At 48.5% G+C, this 20,999-nt stretch overlaps 5 protein-coding genes and 1 non-coding gene across 10 annotated transcripts; 2 read left to right on the top strand and 4 right to left on the bottom strand.

Annotated features, from left to right (window-relative positions):
- Positions 1-32: 32 nt before the first annotated feature.
- Positions 33-3,580, top strand: LOC117579673 (actin-interacting protein 1). Its single transcript, XM_034265658.1, has 7 exons — positions 33-177; positions 554-675; positions 1,118-1,208; positions 1,491-1,754; positions 1,819-2,873; positions 2,941-3,091; positions 3,155-3,580. The coding sequence occupies exons 1-7, from the start codon at positions 144-146 to the stop codon at positions 3,262-3,264; spliced, it is 1,827 nt and encodes a 608-aa protein (XP_034121549.1). The 5' UTR covers positions 33-143; the 3' UTR covers positions 3,265-3,580.
- A 302-nt stretch (positions 3,581-3,882) lies between these two features.
- Positions 3,883-10,290, bottom strand: LOC117579672 (modifier of mdg4). 2 transcript variants are annotated; one of them, XM_034265656.1, is made up of 5 exons: positions 10,260-10,290; positions 7,440-7,634; positions 6,343-6,666; positions 5,225-6,276; positions 3,883-4,798 (listed from the first exon to the last, which is right to left on the bottom strand). In XM_034265656.1, exons 2-5 carry the CDS (start codon positions 7,596-7,598, stop codon positions 4,372-4,374), a joined length of 1,962 nt encoding a protein of 653 aa, XP_034121547.1. In that variant the 5' UTR covers positions 7,599-7,634; positions 10,260-10,290; the 3' UTR covers positions 3,883-4,371. The 2 variants fall into 2 exon arrangements, with proteins under 2 accessions (XP_034121547.1, XP_034121548.1); XM_034265657.1 differs by lacking the exon at positions 10,260-10,290 and adding an exon at positions 7,989-8,063.
- Positions 10,291-11,226: 936 nt separating this feature from the next.
- On the bottom strand, positions 11,227-11,792 carry LOC117580443. The gene has a single exon (XM_034267000.1). It carries the CDS (start codon positions 11,786-11,788, stop codon positions 11,231-11,233), a length of 558 nt encoding a protein of 185 aa, XP_034122891.1. The 5' UTR covers positions 11,789-11,792; the 3' UTR covers positions 11,227-11,230.
- A 405-nt stretch (positions 11,793-12,197) lies between these two features.
- LOC117579674 (myb-like protein Q) lies at positions 12,198-19,291 on the bottom strand. Of its 4 annotated transcripts, none has more exons than XM_034265660.1 (4): positions 19,072-19,291; positions 14,587-15,048; positions 13,643-13,882; positions 12,198-13,576 (listed from the first exon to the last, which is right to left on the bottom strand). In XM_034265660.1, exons 2-4 carry the CDS (start codon positions 14,979-14,981, stop codon positions 12,802-12,804), a joined length of 1,410 nt encoding a protein of 469 aa, XP_034121551.1. In that variant the 5' UTR covers positions 14,982-15,048; positions 19,072-19,291; the 3' UTR covers positions 12,198-12,801. The 4 variants fall into 4 exon arrangements, with proteins under 4 accessions (XP_034121551.1, XP_034121552.1, XP_034121550.1 ...); XM_034265661.1 differs by having other exon boundaries at positions 14,587-15,063; XM_034265659.1 differs by having other exon boundaries at positions 19,068-19,291.
- Trnav-aac lies at positions 17,223-17,295 on the top strand. Its single transcript has one exon. It is a non-coding gene; the product is annotated as a tRNA-Val (tRNA).
- A 270-nt stretch (positions 19,292-19,561) lies between the features above and the next one.
- On the bottom strand, positions 19,562-20,712 carry LOC117579679 (probable chitinase 10). Its single transcript, XM_034265667.1, has 4 exons — positions 20,695-20,712; positions 20,397-20,636; positions 19,888-20,336; positions 19,562-19,817 (listed from the first exon to the last, which is right to left on the bottom strand). Coding segments are annotated over exons 1-4 (915 nt in total). The 5' UTR covers positions 20,696-20,712; the 3' UTR covers positions 19,562-19,592.
- Positions 20,713-20,999: the final 287 nt, after the last annotated feature.

A 20,999-nucleotide genomic window follows, 5' to 3' on the forward strand; every position in this document is an offset into this window, starting at 1 on the left:
GTATGTTTCTGAGGGGCAGACTGTATATCTTATCAAAAATCCGCGGTCACACTTGCTGCTCAGTGTTTTCATTTTTCGAAAAAAAATCTTCAATTTAACAAAGTCTCCCAATTAAACTTAAGCACAAAGTTATACTACCCGCAATGGCTCAACCTCAACCACCAGCCTACGAAAACAGTGAGTGTGCCTGTCAAGAGTATCAGCGCATTAGGTGCTTCACAATTTCACCAACTGACTGTGACGACAGGGGCATGAGTCAACCTGCAAAAACGGTAAAAGCAGAAAGCAATCGCCGGAAGCGCCATGATTATGCCCATAAATGGGCAGGAGCTGTTCTCGTCGGCGAGCGCTGATTAATGGGAGGAGGGAGACATCGGCGTCCAGCTCCCACTCCCATGTCATGCAAAAAAGCAAACAACTCCGCCGCCGACGCCGGCCGGCATGAGGAGAGGCCGCACCCTGTTTTTCCTACATCTGTTAAATATTTTGTGTCTGTGCTTTTGTGTTCGCTTTTATGAACCTTTGGTAAAGTTTATGGTTCGTTTAATTGCAGAAAATATCTATGCAACGCTGCCGCGCACCCAACGCGGCCAGCCCATTGTCTTGGGGGCCGATCCCAAGGGCAAGAACTTCCTCTACGCCAATGGCAACTCGGTGATCATCAGGAATATCGAGGTAAGTTGATATTTTACGCAGCATATTCGGACGTACTCCTGCCTGCCTGCCATCATAATCTATGGCATTTTCCATGCCGAATGTTTTATTTTTGGACAGCTGCAGTTTCTGGTCTTATTCCTCTCCTGCATCTGTGTGTTGTGTCTGTGTCTGTCCGCTGCTGGCAGCTGTTCTATATTTATTTTTATACAATATACGCCGTGTAGCCATCCCAGCCTATTCCACAGGCCGGCAAAAATCATACACACTCTCGCTACACAGTCCACGCGGACGGAGAGACGGCCAGAGAAATGTTCTTGCTTGTGCCGCCCACGCATCATCTTAATGATGATGATGTTTGTTTGGGTCGCTTATTAATTGAGAACTCAGTTTTGTTGCCCCAGCAAAATGATTGTAAAAGTGATTTTTCAACAATTTTCCCCTGCTTCTTTGTGCCCTGTAGAACCCAGCCATCGCCGATGTCTACACGGAACACTCGTGTGCAGTCAACGTGGCCAAGTACTCGCCCAGCGGCTTCTACATTGCATCTGGCGGTAAGTGTACCATTGCAACTTCACACTTGGCTTGGACGCTGGCTGCTGGCTCCGCGGCACGCAGTGAAGCGTGCAGAAGCCGTACCGAGACCAGCCAGATGAGTCACGTCACACCATAAGCGTTCGTTTCTCTGTGTGCCGTACCCCATCATTACCATAACCATGTTTAGTGCCCATCGGCTGGGTTTCTTTATCTTATCTTTTGCTATTTTTCTTTCGTTGCGGTTCGGATTGTTTTCGTTTGGTATACACTCAAAATTCCCCTCTTATTACCCACTCCAGACGCGTCGGGAAAGATACGCATTTGGGACACGGTCAACAAGGAGCATTTGCTGAAGAATGAGTTCCAGCCGATAGCAGGACCCATCAAGGACATCAGCTGGTCGCCAGACAACCAACGCATTGTGGCCGTCGGTGAGGGACGTGAACGTTTCGGCCATGTCTTTATGTCGGAGACGGGCACATCGGTGGGTGAGATCAGTGGCCAGTCCAAGTCCATCAATTCGGCAGACTTTAGGCCGGCGAGGCCGTTCCGCATCGTAACTGGTTGGTAGAAACAACATCAGATAGAAATTGCAACTAGTAATTTAAAAATCTCTTCGAAACACAGGCAGCGAAGACAACACGGTGGCCGTGTTCGAGGGACCTCCGTTCAAGTTCAAGATGACAAAGCAGGACCACTCTCGGTTTGTCCAGGCGGTTCGCTACTCGCCCGATGGCAAATTCTTTGCCTCGGCCGGCTTCGACGGCAAAGTCTTTATCTACGACGGCACCAGCTCCGAGCTGGTAGGCGAATTTGGATCGCCCGCTCACAAGGGCGGAGTATACGCCTTGGCCTGGAAGCCGGACGGCACGCAACTGCTCACCTGCTCCGGTGACAAGACGTGTCGCCTCTGGCAGGTGGAGTCCCGCGAACTGATCAGCGAGTTTGTGATGGGCGCGACTGTGGATGATCAGCAGGTGAGCTGCCTGTGGCAGGGGGACAACCTGATAACTGTGTCGTTGTCGGGCGTAATCACCTACCTCAACGCGGAGGATCCCAGCAAGCCTCTTCGAGTGGTCAAGGGCCACAACAAACCCATCACTGTGCTGGGCCTGAGCGACGACCGCAGCACCATCTACACGGGCAGCCACGACGGTGTCGTGACCAACTGGAACTCTGGCAGTGGTGTCAACGACCGCATCACGGGTACCGGACACGGCAACCAGATCAACGGCATCGCTGCTTGGGGAGACTTTGTCTACACCTGCGGCATCGACGACAGCCTGCGCCAGTTCAGTGTGGAGGGCAACTCATACACGGACTACGTGGTGAAACTCAACTGCCAGCCGCGCGGACTGGCCATCTTGCGAAACGAGAACATCGTTGCCCTGGCTTGCGTCAAGGAGCTGACTCTGGTGCAGGACCAGAAGAAGATCTTCTCGCTGCCCATCAAGTACGAGGCCAGCTCCATTGCCGTCAACTCTGAAACCTCCGATGTGGCTGTCGGCGGCGATGATCAGAAGCTGCGCATCTACAGCCTGAAGGACGGTGCCCTCGAGCTGAAGGCTGAGTTGGACCACCTGGGCGCAGTCACGGATGTATCCTACTCCCCAGATCTGAAGTATTTGGTGGCCTGCGATGCCCATCGCAAGGTGGTGCTCTACTCGGTCGAGGAATACAAGGTGAGGATTGGTAGTCAGAGGCGTCTGATGCTGAATTTACTGATGGTTTTGATCGTTTCGCCTTTAGCCTGCTCACAACAAGGAATGGGGCTTCCACAGTGCTCGTGTCAATACGGTGGCCTGGTCGCCCAACTCGCTGCTGGTGGCCAGTGGCTCCTTGGACACCACCATCATCATTTGGTCTGTGACCAACCCAGCCAAGCACACCATCATCAAGAGTGAGTCCCGGCAACAAATTTACCAAGGCGGCATTCCTATAATTTTGTATTGTTCCTCTTTAGATGCCCATCCGCAGTCGCAGATCACTCGCTTGGTCTGGCTGGACAACAACACTGTGATCTCAACTGGCCAAGACTGCAACGTCAAAGTGTGGCACGTGGAAACTATTTAGATCACCCTCTGAGCGCTAAGCGGGAGAGCCAAGCCAAGCCAAGCATATTTTTATACTTATCCATGGGGCAGTGCCACTAGTGCCCCCTTGGCTTCATTTCATTTCAGTGCAACAGTTTACGTTTAGCTATTTATGTCCCTGCAACTACCCACCCTCATTTGTCGTGTCGTCTTTAAATTTAAGCCCAAAGTGTTTGCTAATCATCATATCATTGATTCAGATCTGTTTTGCCTCAACCGTTCAGCGTCTTTCGATTTTGTTTTCTCTTTTGAACAACTTCCTTTTGTACTACAATTAAAAGAAACACAAGGATTAATTATGTAAAGTACGCCAGCGTACATAAATTATTGTATTATGAAATGAAGTATACTAGTTTTTGCATAACCCGTTGTACTCTCTGGGGACCCATCCTGGTTTGGAATCGGATCAGCTTCTATATGGTCTATAGCCTATAAACACACACACGTCTTCATCTTTTGGCTTCTTATAAATTTATTCTTTCATTTTATTCTGATTTGGTTTAGTAGGTCCTTTGCCTTGTCTTTTTGTGTGCAAGTGTTTGTGCGTGTGCGTGTGCGTGTGCGTGTGTGTGTGTGTGTGTGTGTGTGTGTTTCTTGGTGTATAATTACAATATTTATAAAAAACTTCACTTAATTTACTAGAATGTGTAGGTGCGAGAGTGTGTTCATGTACGTGAGCGTAAGGGAGGGAGAGAGAGCAAAAGTGAAAGGTAACGTAAAGTTCTATAATTTGAGAGCCCCGCTGGTGGCTCGCTGTAAGCTCAACAAAATAAAGATTTGGCCTAAAAGAATAAATAATAATAAATAAATTAAAGAGTGTATGTATGTGTGTGCGGGCGTGCGTGTGTGTTTGTGTGTGTGTATAGAAGACGAAAAAACGAATTGCGCTAAGTATCACAGCCGGGTCTAAGACGTTGGTTTTTGTTGCTTTTTTGTTTGTTGGTGGGGGATAAAGAGTTCCATATGTATATGCATGTGTGTGTGTGGGTGTTTCCAGTGTCAGTGTGTTTGTGTCTGTGCATTTGTGCATCTCAGCATTTTCAGCCGTTCAACATTCGAAATTAGAAAACATTTTCACCACCAAGAGCTAAGTGCCCGCCACCGCACTCGTATCGCCACATCCCGGCTCTCCATTGCTCGCCACGGCCGTCTCCCGTTCGCTTTTGATGTCTGGCGGCGCCTCTTGAGCCAAATCCGAGGAGGGTCCAGCATTTGAAGAGGATTCAGCCACGGCAGCTGCAGCTGCCGCCATCTGAAACTGATTGGGTAGAAAGAGGTACGGACTGGACACAGTTTCTCTCGGGCTTTGTCCCTGTCCTGCACTTCCCAAAATATCGCCGCTGGTCATCGTGTGGCTGGGCGTGGGAGTGGTCGTGCCAGTTGACAGCTTAGCAACACGCTTGCGTCGCGCCTCGTTTTCGCAGGGCGAGGGCGCTCCAGGATGGCGGTAGCTGACGTGCTTCCGCAGAGCGTCCTTGCTGCGGGACACATGTGAGCAGACATTGCAGGCGTACCTGTGGATTAATGAAGACTAAATCGTAAATCATTCCTTGAATGATGTTCAAGATCCTTTCTAAAGGATCAGACATATGTATAGCAAAAAGTCCAAACTGGAATAGAGAGGGGAAGGTAGCATGGATATTTTCCTTCTACATTTCTCTCAAGATCATTCTTTGTCAGAGCAACAGCAGTCTTCTGCATTTTAACATGTTGTTAACATAATGTTAGGGCGTTACCGCTTGCTGTTACCGCTCGCTGCAACTGGTCGCTCGCCGTTATGATTCCCTCTCTCTGTACAGCTCGTGAAAATCGTTGAAGTGGAATAAACACAAGTACATACTGCTCGTCGTTGCACTCCTCCCATATCTACAATATACAATCCAACCTCCCACTAACTTCCTTTCGAATTTCTTGCACTCATTTCCCCATCATTTACTTACCGCACATTCTGATGGGTCTCGAGGTGCACACGCAGATTGTATTGGTTGCTAAGCTGCTTGTGGCAGATGAAGCAGGTGGCGTAGAGCTTGGAGTTGGACGGCGGCTTGATGGGGGCGGAGGTCAGCTGCTTCTCGCGATCGGCGCTCAGGGAGAGTAGATTCGGCTCCGACTTGGCGCTGACCAGAGCCATGCCACCGGCTGTAGCTGCTGCGGCTGCGGCAGCGGCCGCCTCCCGCTGATACTGCTCGATGTGAAGCTGCAGCTTGGCGTGGTCCTCCGCCGAGATGTAGGGCGAGGAGGCGACTGCCTGGCTGTGGTGCATTTGGGCCGCCTGCTGGGCGGCGGTGGGCGTGACAGCGCAACTGTAGAGCGGAGGCTTGGTGTTGTACATCTGGTTGGGAGTTAGGGGATTCGAGTAGCTGGCGGAGGAGCACTTGACCACCGGCAACTGGGGCGAAAAGTGCGCCATGGCCGGGGGCGCCAGGGTGATGGGTGAGGTGGCCACAATGGGATTGGGCACCGAGCACTCTGTGGGGCTCTTGTTGCTGTTGCTGGCGGAGTTCCTGAGGCTCTTCCCCATCTTGTCCTGCCGCTTGACTTCCTTCGGCGGACTGTCACCCTTCAGCCGCTTGGCGCCGAAGCAGTCGTCCTCCTCCTGCAAACCGCTCTGGTACAGCTGGCACTGCTGCTGGTACTTGGCCAGCAGCTCCGTTGTCTTGTTCAGTGCCGTCTGCGAAAAGTTCAGTGGCTGCGGCAGCAGGCTCGGATAGAACTGCAGCGACTTGAAGAGGTTCTCCAACGGTGAGGTGGTGGCGATCATGGGACCTGCCACTGGACCCACCGATCCCAGTTTGTTGGCCAGCAGCGGAGTGCTCAGAGCGGGACTGGCATGCTGCGGCAGCGGCAGACTCGGAGTGGAGGTGGATGTGGGTGTGGGCGTGTGTGTGGGGGTTGGAGCCGGCGAGGGTGTGCCATGAAGCTCGAACTCCGAGGACTTTTCGTGCGGAGGCTCCATATAAGAGTGGGCTCCGCCCTTTGCCGTCTTGGGAAGCTGCCGGAGGGTAAAGTCAAGGTAAGTAGAAGGATTCGGAATTAGATTAGGAAGCGCAGCACTCACATTGTTGTTCTGGACATCCGCCAGTCCCTTGATGCCGAGTGTCTCTGCAAGATTGAGGAGCATCGGTATCTGCTCCTCGTACACGTTCACCTCTCCGGAGTACATGAACGTGAGCAGCGACACAATGGCCCCGAAGCTGGCTCCGGGTATGATGATCACCGGGTGATTGCTCGCCTCCAGGGCCCGGAATATCTCCATGAAGAAGCTACTGCAGGCACTCAGCACCACCCGGTGGGCACGCAGCTGCCGTCCCTCCGCCGAGATGGTCACATCCGTCAGCTGCGACTGGTCCAGCAGCACGGGCAGAGTGCTCAGCAAACTGGTCTGGAAAGAAGAGATCATAGGAGAGAATCTGTGTGTGAGAGATGGAGAGCATCTGGGTCACAAGATCATAAAAATAAACTTGCCCAGGCCAGGCCAGGACAGGGCAGGGCAGGACAGGACAGGACGGGGCAGGGCAGACAGAGACTCTTTCCCAGGGATAGTGGATCTGCATTCGATGCAGTTCTGCTCTTCTGTCCAACTTTTAGATTTACGCTCGCTGCAAATTCTTTGGATTTTGGCAATTGTAGCGAAGCTTTTCATTTATTTGACATTTTCTCCGCACCGGCCCTCATCTCATCTCACCCCACTCCTCCCTCTGCCCCAGCTGCTATTTTGGACAGCCTTTGGGGCTGCCTGCTGTACGAGTACGAGTGGCTGTAGTAAACATCGACAACACAAAATTGTCACTATATGAAAATGCGGAAAACTATGTGTGAATCTGTATGTGGATCGTGGTGTGGTGTGGTATGGTGTGTGTTTTGGATGGATGGTTCCGCTATATATAGACGGGGTGACATTTCGTTCGCCCGACCAGACCATACCGAACGATGTCCAGTCCAGTTTTTATGAGCGACGCTAAGCCCCCAGATAATACTGCAGAGAGAGAGAGAGAGAGAGAGAGAGAGGGAGGGAGAGGCATTTCGATGGCATTGCTCATAGATAGAGTCATTTATTTTTTTGCAGTTTCCCTCTACCTTGAGGCTCTGACTAAATGGAATCTATTTGAATAGCCTGGAAACCTCTAGCCTAATCCTTTAGGACATCTGTCATACCTGATGATTGTGCCACCTGAGGCAGAACTGCTGTTGGTTATCATTGTGTTGTTGATGCTGCTCGAACTGATGCTGCTGCAGTTGAAGATGCTGCTGATGTTGCTGTTGCTGTTGCTGTTGGTGCTGCAGTCTTGCATTTGTGGTATTTACATGTTCCATAATTCATCTGGTGTGGATCACATATGTGTAGGTGCGCTGCAGGAGGGGTGGAAGGGGAGGGAAAATTCATTCATTAGACTCTAATGTATAGCAATTACTCTTTCATTCATAATGTATTCCTGATGAGGGGCAATCTGCCCCACTGCTCCTCGTTGCCCACTCAATTTTCACTCAGTTTTTGTTTTCTCGCCTCTCATAATTTGTTTGTTTGTTTGCCTTTTGGCTTGTTTATTTATTGAACATTTTGTCACACACTTTTCGTGTCGTTTTATTTCGTTGCTTTTTAATAGACCCGAACACCACGCGGCGTATACGTACTATGTATGTCGTAGCAGTTGGCTTATTACTCATACGCCGCGGCATGCCAAGGGGATTCGAGTGATTGTGTACCTTGATATCAGGCCATATCTATCTATGGATGGATAGATAATTCGAGATAATCCTTTTCCATTTCATTTGCCAACGACCGGAGCAGGAGCAGAAGCCGAACCATGTTGCTGTGGGAAGGTTGGCTAAAAGGTTGCCTGGGCATTTATCTCTTAGATGGATATGAATATAAATATTCCCTGCAATTTATATCTGTCAGCGCATAGTTGGGCATCAAGAAAACAATCACCCAGGCATCACGGATGCCATCGGAGGATAGAGAGAGAGAGAGAGAGAGAGTGTGTCGCTTCGCGTCGCACAGTTGACGAATCTAAATTACAACAATAAAAACCCACACGCACACACACACCACTCACCACACACACACACACACACACACACACACACTGTACATCAGAGATTATTTCGTGTTTTGCTTGCTGGCAATTAAATTAAATTTATTTAAATAAAATAAGTTCTCTTGGCTATCCTGGCCTGGCCTGGCCTAGCCTGGGACAGCTCTGGTTGTGGTGGTTGGCTGGTTGCTTGGTTGTTGCTTTTGTGGGTTTCTGGGTGCACTATAAATTTGCCAATTTCCATTGTTCGGATTGTTCTGGGTATGCTAGCTGGGATGGGGATGGGGAAAGGGGGCTGCAGTGGCCACTACACAATCAGATCTCATCAGACTTTTGTCCGAGGGCTATTTATAAGAAGATCTCTTTGCCTCGGTCTATGCTGGCTGCACTGCAATCCATTGGAGGCCCCCCACCTCCGTGCCGAAAAACAACCCAAAGTGACAAGTCCGTGTCCGAGTCTGTGTCCGTATTGGTGTCCACATCTCTGCCAGCCCAGCATGCAATTGTGGCTGGCTGGCTGATGTTGGTGTTTGTTTCTGCTGCTCTGGCTGTTGCTGTTGCTGTAGACGGACGGAATTTTCTTCATTCCATTATGTGTGCACATGAGACTGAATCGCATCTAAGCACTGCTCTACGAGTATTGAGAGACGATGGATGCTGTGGAGGTTGCCTGACGCCTGATGCCTGATGCCTGGTGGGGCACAATGGCTGGGCTGCTGGTTCGCTGGTTCGCTGGTTGCTGGTTCGCTGGGTGGGGCCCGCTGTCAAAAGGGGGTGTTGGTGGTGGTGCGACAGTGCGGCCTTTTTGGCGCTCGTTCACACAAGAAAGTGTCGTGGCAGAAGGCAGAAGGCAGAAGGCAGCCTTCTTTTTCCGTAACTCTTTGGTATTTCGCTCAGTTTTTACTTGATTTTCCGAAATTAGTTTTTCCTAGCCTTTTCGGCGCAGTTCTGATTCTGGTGATTCTGCTGATTCTGCTGATTCTGCTGATTCTGCTACTGCTGTTGTAGTTTTTAAATAGCCATCCAAAAAATAAAGATCTGTGCTAAACGCTCTCGCCAGGCTGTCTATTTTGATTTGTTGTCCAAGTGCCTTGGCTGCCTTTTGTCTCCGCCATCGTCAGCGATTTGTTCATTCCACCTCACCTCATCGCACGGACTCGCTTCGATCACTTCAGATCTCTCCAACGCTGTCTCAGCTTTTAGTTCTGTTGATGCGTAATATTTTACACATAATCACTCATCCGCCTCCAACCAGCAACCAAAATGAACAACATTCAAGCGAAAGAGGACACATTCCAAAGCTCATTTTGCTCATTTTGCTCATTTTGTTGTTCTTTAACTTTCATTTGTTCCATGAACATACATTTTGTCCACTTTTTACTGTTGGATATTCAAATTTCATTATAGAACTCGCACATACATATACACGTGACATGTGTGTGAGTGTGTGTGTTAGTGTTAGCGTGATTCACGCGTAATCCAGCAGCAGCCCAGCACTGCCTCTGGGGGATGGCTAATAATAGAGCGCTCTGCCCTGGCCTAGGTCCAAGGAACCCTTCTCCGATATTTGCGCAGATCCTCTTCACAGGTTGAGTTTTATGTGCTACTCGTGGCAGCTATCAAATGAAGTGTTACTCATCGTTTTATTTTATTTAGTGTGTGTCTCTTTTTATTGCCCGTCGGTCGTTTGGTTTCTTAATATTCCGAAATACTCTTTGAAAATACTTTCGACACTCTTTTCCAAAGGTTCTTCTTTGCCAGTTCTTGTTCTGGTTGCACAATTGATTTGTATCAATTATTTTGTTCGTTCTATTTCACCGAAGGAGTCCTTCACATTTTTGTCGCCCTGTGGCGACGACACTTTTCGCGCCCGCTACGAATTGTTCCCTTTTTCCGATTCCGATTCGGCTACAAGTCTGTCACCCGCTGCGCTGTGCACCTTTGTTAACCGTTTGCTGCTCGCATCTGAAATGAAAAGATCCGAAAATGTTTCAATTCTTTCGGTTTTAGTTGGAGATTTTCTATTTTTCGAATGTCCATCTCTTCACCATTTTTTTTCCTCTGGCTTTGGCTTTGGCTCTTCTCTGGCTTTTGCCTTTGCAATGCCTGCTTGTTATTGTTGCTGTTTCTATTGCTGTTGCCGTTCCTCTTCTGCGGCTGTGTGCTATGCCATTTGTTTAGTCCATTTGAATTTGAATCCGAGTGGCTCTCCTCTCTGGTTCGCTGTCGTTTTTCGCAGTTTGTCGCCCGATTCCATGTTCTTTAATTAATGAGGAGACAGCGCCAGAGAAAAGAGAAATCTCCGCAGTTTTGTACTCGCGATCGCGCCTCTTGGCCAAATTAATTGGCTGCCCCCAGCAGTTAGTTAATCAAAACTTTTGCTGGTTGGAAATCATCATCGTGCGAGTGCCCCATCCACAACCACATCCGAGGCAGGAGCTGTGGCCAGTTCTCCTCTAGACACAATTGACATGCCCCGAACCAGCAGCAGCAGCAACAACATGACGCCTCAGCCTCGTGTGCATTATTAATTTGCAATAAAATGTGGAAGCGGCGACAGCAGACGACACCGCCTCTAGTCCCCTCTCCATCTCCCGTGTTGCGATCGGTGCGGGTACGAAAATACATTTCGTACCTGCGAAGTGGATTTGAATTATGCCTGACAAATACAAATGGAATCGCCATATGGAGACGTGGAAGGTGTGCAGAGTGAGCAGCCAACCCAGCACCCAGCCAGCACCTTCATTATGCACTTTTTCAATTCATTAAAATGCCACAAATACTTATTTATTATTGTCATCTGTGCGCTGCTCTATTTAGCAGCGGGTTAGCAGCGCCTCCTCCTCTTCTTGGAGGCTGCAAATACCACAAAATAAACTATCCCTAGCCCTACCCTTAGCGTCCATAAATCTATAAGCTGTAGCACTGAGCCTCCGACAGGGGCTGGCACTGCTGCTTGCGAGAGTCCCATCCGTACTTGTAGGGACATCGCACAATTGTCAGATAGCCGCTGAGGCAGCGGTAGTAGTACTCGCACCGCTGCGGATGGGGGTGGAAGCTGTCGCTGGAGGCGTCACAGTGTGGGCGTCCCACAGGTACAGAAGAGGCAGGTGCCTCAGTCGAAGGAACAGTCTCGGGTGCACCAGTAGTTGAGGGGTGCTCCTGCTCTGGAGCACTCTCTGCTGGCTGCAGAGTCTCCGCCATGCCAGAGGGAGCTTCCCTGAGACAGAATCCTGCATCGTCGAAGGCACACTCCTGGGCCTTGTCGTCGAAGTAGGTGTGTTCCGGACAGCTGTCCCTGAAGGAGTCCTCCCCATTGCAGTAGATGTACGAGGCGCAGTCTTCGACGGCCATCACAAAGGTTTCGGGCTCCACGTTCACGCACTGCGGAAACTCCTCTCCCCGACTCACAGTCAGAGCTCCAGCCAGGAGCAGAAGGCAGAGCACAGCTGGCACTTTGGTAAACATATTGAACTTGCTTGGAACTTGTGATGGAGTGCTGCCAAATGTCTAGGCCTTTTATGACACATGTTCAAGGTCGTTGGATGTCTCTCCTATCACTGCTCTTGTAAGTACTTCTTATCTGGCAAAAAATTTTGCCAATCGATGTCTCTTTATCGCACATAAATCTGTGTCAAGGCCGTCCAATGACTTTTTTTGCAAAGGAAATGGACAAAAAGATAAGTGGATTCAAAACATACTTTCAAATCGGTCAGTTCACCACAACAAATTCAAATCGTGAAGTTCACCACACCCCAGCCACATGACAGGGCTCATGTGCATGAACACCAGGTGGCGCCACGGCATGCAATTTCAAAATTCGATTTTTTAATTGATAATCTTTATCGTTTATTTATTAATGTACTGCATATTGCACACTAATCCCATATTTGATAAGTGATTGGTTAATTAATTACTTAAAATCCTACTAATACTGCTGCTGCGGCTGCTGCTTGATGTGTAAGTATCTACGGCACCTGCTACGAGTATTTCTAATTTCTTTTGTCGTTGCTTTGGTTTGTTGCTTTGGTTGCTTGTTTCGTGTTTCGTGTTTCGTGGCTATATATTTATATTTATATGTATATGTGTGTGGTACTTTGATCTCTTCGATCTCTTTCTCTTGAGCATATCACAGAACAAAAATGACAGTAGAAGAAGACATCTTTGGGTCGAAAGATCGTGTGTTTGGGTCGGTTTGGGGGTTGGGGGCACGGGACTTAGAAAGTGTCAAAGTGTAAAAATATTAGTCGGAGCTTAAAAGTACATATCCATAAATAAGTATATGTGTATATCTGATATAGTATATGTGTATATGCATCTGTATATGTTTATATAAAGGGGACTTTTTAGAAAAATACTGAGCAAAAGTACTTGGCATTGGGTGTGGTATGTGTGGGTGTTTCAGGGTTCCAGGACTACAGGACTACAGGGCTCTGGGTTCCTTTCTCTGACATCGAAAGCCTTCCCTAGATACCCGAGGCCTACACTAGAATCTTGTCGTAGGACGGCGGCGGCGACTCATCCATCGGCATCTGCTTACCCATCGCGGCCGTCTGCTCCGGCAGGAGGATCGCTATATGGTAGGGCGGCGGACCGGCAGTCGCCGCACTCCCAGTGGTCACCTGGCGCTCCTCCAGATACCGCACATCGCTCATCTCCAGCAGGCAGCTAGCTGCTGCCGATGCACTTGCTCCGGGCATAGCAGCGTTAACCCCGCGACTATGGCACACAGTGGCTCTGGCCCCGCCACGGTTCGACAGCAGTCCCTTGGGTATGCGGCAGAGGCTGACCATGCAGGCGGCCAGGAAGAAGGTGGCCGAGAAGGCGCAGAAGATGAGCACCTCCAGACCAGTGCCCTGGTGATCGAAGTAGAACTTGGTGCCGGCCACGAAGACGGACGCCAACACCAGGGAGGCGCACATGCCGCACTTCAGGTGGCTGGGCAGCAGCTGGGAGTCTGCGTGCTGCAGGAGCGCGTGATGCTGCTGCTGCAACTGGTTGGTGTGTGTCGTCTGGGCGGAAGTTGCGGCAGCAGTGGCCACTGGTGCTGCTGCCATGACGGATGTTGCGCTAGCTGCTGGCTGCCTCATGCTGCTGCTGGAATTGTGGCGACGTGGCGTTGCATAGGCGCTCGCTTGTCGATGACTGTGGGCGTGACTGCTGCTGTGCTGATGATGATGATGCTGCTGCTGCTGCTGCTGTTGCAGCTGCTGCTGCTGATGGGGATTGTGGTGATAGGCGCTGTATGCATCATCGCTGGGTAGGAGGAGGATCGGTTATAATCAGGAAAAGATTAGTCTGGGACTGTCTGGGGGTACTCACGCATAGACGCCGGAATGTTGCAACTGTTGCAATTGTGATTGCTGCTGCTGCTGCTGTGTATCGTGGTGTCTGACAGGCACCATGTTCCCAAACTGTGGATGGTGATAGCTGTACTGGTGCTGCGTTGGCTGCTGTGTCCTGGGATGGTAGCGCGAGCTACGCGCCACCAGTGGCACAATGGTTCCACTTCCTGTGAGCACCGCCGCCGCAGACGCCGTGCCACTCGCGTTGTTGTTCGAGCTTCAGATGGTGAACAGAAAGAAAGAGAATATTTAAAAAATTTAACCATTTAGTTATATTTAATATATATTTAATATATGCCGTCAGACACGATCTTGATTGCTGCCGAATAATCGTCTTGAGTAAATGTTTTTCTAACATAAAATCTCCTTTTAGATTTTAAAGCATACCGATATAATAATATCGCAGTCCGATTTGAGGATTTGGTTATGCACCTTAAGAACAATTTACAATTGCATTAAAACTCAGTCTTTGCTGCAAGGCAACTTCCTAGAGGCTTCCTAGAGACAAAAATTAAGTTTTATGCCTCGGTGACTAGATCACTTCCTCATACTTCGAATTTGCAGTATACTTACCCCCAAAACATTTTTTTTTTAACTCAAAAACATTGATTGAACACTTTTATAAATTAAAAAACAGATTCTGCTTCGCGGATTTCCACAAATAAATTGAGTTTGAAAGACAACTTTACCATCTTTCACAGTATTTTGGATTCGTGGTGATAGAATAGATATACTTGAAGATAATACTAATCATACTTTCGTATGAGGCAAGGTGCATTTTCTGAAAATTATAATTGCATATGGAAGCGCTCAAGAAACCACCACAGACTGTTGCCTGCTGCGTCCCATCGAAAGTCTATACTGCTAAAATGTTACTCAGGGAAAGGTTAGCTCAGATATACTCTATGCTTGGTACATTACATGTTGTTGCTGGCAGTTGGAGTTCCAGTGCCAGCAGCCAAGTGGCTGCTGTTCACATTGTTGTTGTTGGTGGAATGTTGCTGCATCATCTGCTGCTGTTGCTGCTGGCCATGCAGTGAATTGTTGTTCACATACTGGGAGTGGGAATGGGACTGTGAATGTGATTGTGTCTGGGACTGGGACTGGGACTGGCGACTGGTGCCCGGCTGATGGCAGTCATAGGGCGTCTGTGGCAGGGATCTATGCACGGGTGGCATGGTGCTGCAGCTCGAGGACTTGGCTCGCCTGGGCGGATGGCCGTAACTGAGCCCGCTCCCGGCATGGGAGAGCGAGGCAGCCACACGAGAGCGTCCGAAGCCGCACTGCTGCGAGCGTTTGTCTATCCAGAAGTGCATGTCCACGAGCAGGAAGAGCAAATGGAGCAGTTTAATTAAGTGTAGCTGCTCGGGCGGAAGGATTCAACTGCAAAGAAAGAAACTGAAATTAACAAAAAAATAATTTAGGTTTGTCTCATGTTTTTCTCAGTGTTAGCAGAGCAGCAGAGACTCTCAGAGACCTCGTCAGGGGGAGTGTTTAATCTTTTATTTCTTTTATCGTTTATGGGATTAAGAGGAATAAATGTTGGAACGACAGGGACAGACCGACAGTTGGCATTGAGTGCTGCAAACTTATTTGAAGTTCACGCTGCGGTGCGGAGGAAGCGAAACCCTTTCCAGCACACAAAGCGCATCTGAGTCCATTTGGCTTTGTGTCTGCCAGACGGAAGAGGGTCCTCCGCAAGCTACACTTCCCCCACGACAAATGCTAAAACAGGAAACGTGCTCATCGTATTTTATGGTGCCTGCACTCTGCACACTCCCTTGTCTGCCGAACACTCTCTCTCTCACGTCTGACATTTCCTCTTTGTGCCTGGAGCTTGAATCCCCGCTAAGCTTCCCCTTTTTAAAGGTGCAACAAGGAACAAAGGCTGCTTGGGCTGCCTGGTCAAGGAACTCGCCCCAAAATATACGGCTAAAACATTCATTGGCCGCTTTCACTTCCCGTGTCATTGGCAGCAGCAGCAGCAGCAGCCAAACCACTACCACCAACAACAGCCACAGACACAAAAGCCTCAGCGCGCCAAAACACACAGACTCTGTGTGTGGGGACTCGAATCGGGATGGAATTTGGGGAGCATGCAAACCCCCTAAAGGAGCGATGCACGGTGGAGAGGAGAGGTTCAGCGAAGCGAAAGAAAGAAAAACGAACCTCAGGTTGACAAACTATTCGAAGATGGATTATGAGGATTGCTTCGATTGTTCCTTGGTTGCCGTTCCCCTTTCGCTTTTGGACCAACTTTCAGTTTAGTTCAGTTTGGTTCCCAGGTTCAGTTAGCATCCCACTCCGGGGTCGCTTAGCTGTTCGTTGAACCGAGCCGTCGGGGGGTTGTCCTCTGTGTGTGCGTGTGTGTGGTTCCTGTGGCAGTGCCGCTGTGGTATTAGTCAATCAACGATGACAACAGCAGAAATCATCGTACTTAAACGGCGACACAAAAATAATGAATTTTTAAAATAATTCCACAGACACAGAGCCCAACAAACGAGGCACAAGTACATATGTACACATCCACAGATATGCACGAGCACATGTTCCGTAGGCACTGTGGTCCGAGAACACCATAAAAGTCCCCGCACCATAAAGCAAATTTTACTGTGGGAACTTTCCTGTTCATTTTGGTGGAAAGGTTCAAAGTTCAATGCCTGTCAACGTCTTGAAGGAGGAGAATGGGAGGTCCTGGGAGAGTTTTCGAGAGAAATTATACAATAAAATGCTGCAGCAGAGACGGGAGTGAGTGGAGAGCAGAGCAGAGTGCAAATAAATAAATACCCAAGCACGAGTCAGAGGGCAATAAAATAAACATATTTAAAAGAGACATTTTGACAACCTTTTGATAGGTTCATTTCGGTTCTTGTTTCTTGCCTGGCGCCACTGACATTTCTATCTGTTTCTGTATTTTGGGTGGGTGCATGTCCTTCTCCGGGTCCCGGGTTCAATGATTTTTGTTCGCTTGATTTGTACTCTCCTTAGAGCTATATAAATACCCCTCCCTGCCTTACGTTGGCGCATGATTACAACTTAGTTTTGTTGTCTAGCGGGGCGAAAGTTCAGCTCGATTTGGTTAAGAATCGTGCGGAACTCGAAGCAACTCAACTCGGACATTGACATTGTGTACATAAGAGGGGGCCACTCAATGGCAGCCAACCCAAGTGTGACTGTACATAGATAGATGGACTTTCATAGAATGGGTGCCCGACAAAGAACCATTGTTTGGCATGAAACAGAACTACCATACAAATTGTTGCTGTTTATACCTAAACCCACTGTAGTCGTATCAATCACTATCTCAGCAGCTTGACCACACCTCGCTACGCATTAATATATATTTTATCACCGCTGCCTTCTCCCTGCCCCTTCCCCACGCACACTCAACAATGACCAAACTGAACAATCATTGAGTGAACATTCACACAACATAAAACTTTAAATAGACTTTGATTTTATTCACTGAACCAGTTTCCTTTTCCTGGCCCATCGCCAGCAGGGCGGCCCCGAGGCGGCGTCCTCAAGTTGACCTTTTGGGGGCAATAGTTTCAACTGTTTCCGTGGTGTAGCGGTTATCACATCTGCCTAACACGCAGAAGGCCCCCGGTTCGATCCCGGGCGGAAACAGATGAAAATAACTTTTTTGAGCGCAATTCAAAAATCAATTTTAATTTATTTTTAAAATTCTAATAATTTGAGCAAAGTCCACTTATAGAAACATAGTTATGTTCTTGACATTTCAACTCTTTTATGCCAAAACTATTTGAGTTCATTGGCGTATTATTGATTGAGCCTGTGTATGAGGATCAACTGTTCTGTTTTTCATTGAGAAAATGTGGCTTAATGTCCATGAAACTGATTGAATTTTTTAAAAGTTTTCCTTCACCACAGATTTAGCTTATAGTTCCCTTTAAATTTAAATATTTAATTATTTTGGGCGGTCCGAAAAGTTACCTCGAAACCTGAAAGTGAAACAACAATTTGAAAAGAAATTAAATGCTGAAAAATGTAGATTAAACTTTCAAATAGTGGTTCAAAAAGTTAACCGCTACACCGCGGAACGACTCGTCGTTCGGTCATAGAGGACTCTTGTGGCTCGAGAGGCGTCTGCTGTTGGGCAAGATGCCAGAAAACCATTTCAAAGCATTGCGGAAATTGAAATTAAGCGAGCAGCCGCCACGCAGTGATAAAGATAATCGTGAATGGGTATAATACGAGAATGTGTATTTATATTAAAATTGTTGCAAATATTTATTGTGTGGAATTTCTAGACAGTGAAAAGTTCTTGGATGAGTAAGAGCAACGCCAAGCACATTCCAAATCGAATGTCTGACGCTTAAATCCTTTTCCCATGATACCTAAAGCTGCTCCACAAAAAGACGGCCAACACAAAACAGAAGTTGTAAACTTTAAATCGTGTGCACATCCCATCCCTCCCTGCGGACAACGACAACCAACAACAGCAACCCCCTCGTTTACTCTCACTTGAACGGTTTGTTTTTTTCCATTAACCTTTGTGTTGTTCTGTGTTCTGTGTGCTGTGCTGTGCTGTGCTGTTCCTGCCTTTTACTTTTCGCTCTTTTTATGCGATTTCTCGTTGGCGGGAAGTGAATTTTGTCCCATTCGAGTGACTTTGCAAAGGCAAATTGCTCTAGGGGAGGTGGAACTGTGTGGGAAGTGGTTCGGGACGTGGTTGGAGTGGCTAAAGGTAGATGAATATGGACTGAGTGAGGACTGGCTGACGGGCTGTCCGTCTGTCTGTAGCTGTGTCTCCTCTATAAGAGCCACAAAAACGAACAAAATCTCTGCCCACTTGATGACACTCGCTGCGTATGAGCAATGATAGCAAATGCAATGGAATTGTCAAGGGGTGGGAGAATGGCATATGTATGGATAGGTATTGGTGTAGGTGAAGCTGTTTTTGTTTGTGCAACTGTATTGGGGATATGTGTGCCTGTGCCTGTATGCTAAGGGGGGTCCCTTTCAAGTGCATGTCAATCCGTCAGCCATTTGTTGGCTCGCTTTTTTACCTGCAATATTTTCTTGAAATATTTCTCGGATATACTTGAATATTTTCTTTGGAGCTTTTCAATGCCTTTTCCTATGGGCACGTTTCTGTCACGTTCGTTGTTGCTGTTGCTGCTATTTTTGTTGTTGTTGTTGTTGTTTTTGTTGCTAATATTGCACCCATATTGTTGGTGCTTTTGTTGTTGGCGCAGCACTGGAAAAAGTCCTTGAACGCTCAACTGACCCGACACGATACACACACGCACACCCTCGCAATGGATATCCTCTTGAAAATGCTCTTCACTCACACACACACACAGATAGACAGATAGACAGAAAGCCAGAAAGACAGACAGACTGACAGACAGATACAGAGACAGAGATGGGGACACTCACGCGACTTGCAACTTTTGTATTCAATTGCAAGCTCTTCTGCTGACACTCTCCACTCCACGAAATAAATGTACTTCTTAAGGCTCTTGTGGCCTGGCCTGGTCTGCTCTGCTCTGCTCTGCTCTGGTCGCGCCTCCCGTTGTTCGAATTAGAAGCGCGCGCTGCCGTAGGACTCGCAGCCGACTGTGCTGCCTCTGAGTGCAGCAGCCAGCCAAGAAGCATTTCGTTTTCACTTTTCACGAGCCACGAGAGAAGAGACTCTGCTGCTGAGAGACTTAATTTTTGTTCATTCATTTTGTTTTTGCAAAAGCACCACACAAATTTTGGGGCATGAATGGAGCAAGCAAGCTCTCTCTCTCACTCGCTCCCCCAGTGTACGGATCATGCGCGGATAGCATTTCAAATCAAACCGCCAATGGATGCCATTGTGAAGCTTTTGGAGCTTTGAAAGCTCCGCCAGGGTACATTAGACACAAGGTAAAGCAGCACATAATTGAAGGGGAAAAACTAGCATTTGTTTATTTTTAGGATCCAATAAACTTTGGCTCTCGGCACTCCTTAACCTTCGGGTCGAAGTACAGACCCGGAGTACAGTCCAGAGTCAGGCCATGGCCATCCACACAGTAGTAGTAGGAGTCCGAGCGCGACTTGTGAGGATAGAAGTGGACTCCCACCATCGGGCAATCGATGTCCGCGCGGCGCAGAGGCGATCGGTAGTAGGGCTGGATGTTCCGGGCCACTGCATTATTCTGAAAGTATAAATAAGCCACGTACCTCGTCAGATGAAGACTCACTCAATCAGTTCCGATTAGAACTTACGGTACAGTTGACGTTCTTGGCATAGTCACAGCACTTGCACTCGGGACTGTAGTAGAGACCGGCGGAGCACTCTTGCTCCCATGGCCGGCCATTGGAGCAGATGAAGTACTTGTCGCACTTGGCTTTGCTGGGCAGGTAAATTATGTTTTCGGGCTGTTCCTTGGCCGAGCACTCATTGGACACACAGTCCACATACTCGGGGAAGTCGCAGCGATCCGTCGCGTTGTTGTACTGGAGGCCGTCGTGGCATTCCCTCAGCACCGGGCGCCCATAGTAGCAGAGGACATACTTGAAGCAGGTGTTGTCGTAGCAGTAGCTGCTCAGCTCGTAGTCGGTGCAAGTAGGCTGGCACTGCACACTGCTCACATAGGTGCACACCTGAAACACAGGGTCGAAAGCAAATTCAACGTCGCGATCCTGGCAGTCCCCCATGTCCTTAATTTCCCCATCTGGAAGTGAGAAAACCAATCAATCGCAGCTGCCACACAGCAGGGGGTCTTTCCACTCACCCTCACACTCGATCCACTTGCTGCAGCTGCCGACATAGGGCAGGTGGACGCCGTTGGCAACGTTGGCGCATATCTTTATCTGGGTGTTTTTGTACATGTCATACTTCGACAACTCATCATCCTCAGTCTCGCGATCATCCTCGGGCGAGGGAGCCACCACCAGGCCTTCGTTATCGTCGCCCCGCACATTGTCGATCAGGAACATTAGCACCAGCGCGCCCAAGTACATTAGCCACTTCACTGCGGACAGAAAGGTGTGAGACAATGGGTGGCCAGACTCTGGCAACGAACATCTTACTCCTGGATGGCAAGAGATCCACAAGTCAACTGTTTCTAATCACCCACTAAATATGCAATTTATATCAATCCAAAATCGGACGATTTTTATTCGCCTTGTTTTGCGCTCGTGCAGAGAGTCGCCTAATGAGTTCTTGCCAGCTCCCTTATCGATCCACTCCACTCGGCACACGACTCCCGCAGGAGAACTACATTTTAATTTCCCCAAACATTTCAGCACTCAATTTGTCTTTGCCTAAACATTGTTAAACAAAGATACAGTTCCAAGAAACAGATATCTGCATAGTTCGTGATTGATCGATGGAG

Source organism: Drosophila guanche, unplaced genomic scaffold (genome assembly GCF_900245975.1).
Source record: "Drosophila guanche unplaced genomic scaffold, DGUA_6, whole genome shotgun sequence".
In the NCBI taxonomy this organism is placed as follows: domain Eukaryota; kingdom Metazoa; phylum Arthropoda; class Insecta; order Diptera; family Drosophilidae; genus Drosophila; species Drosophila guanche.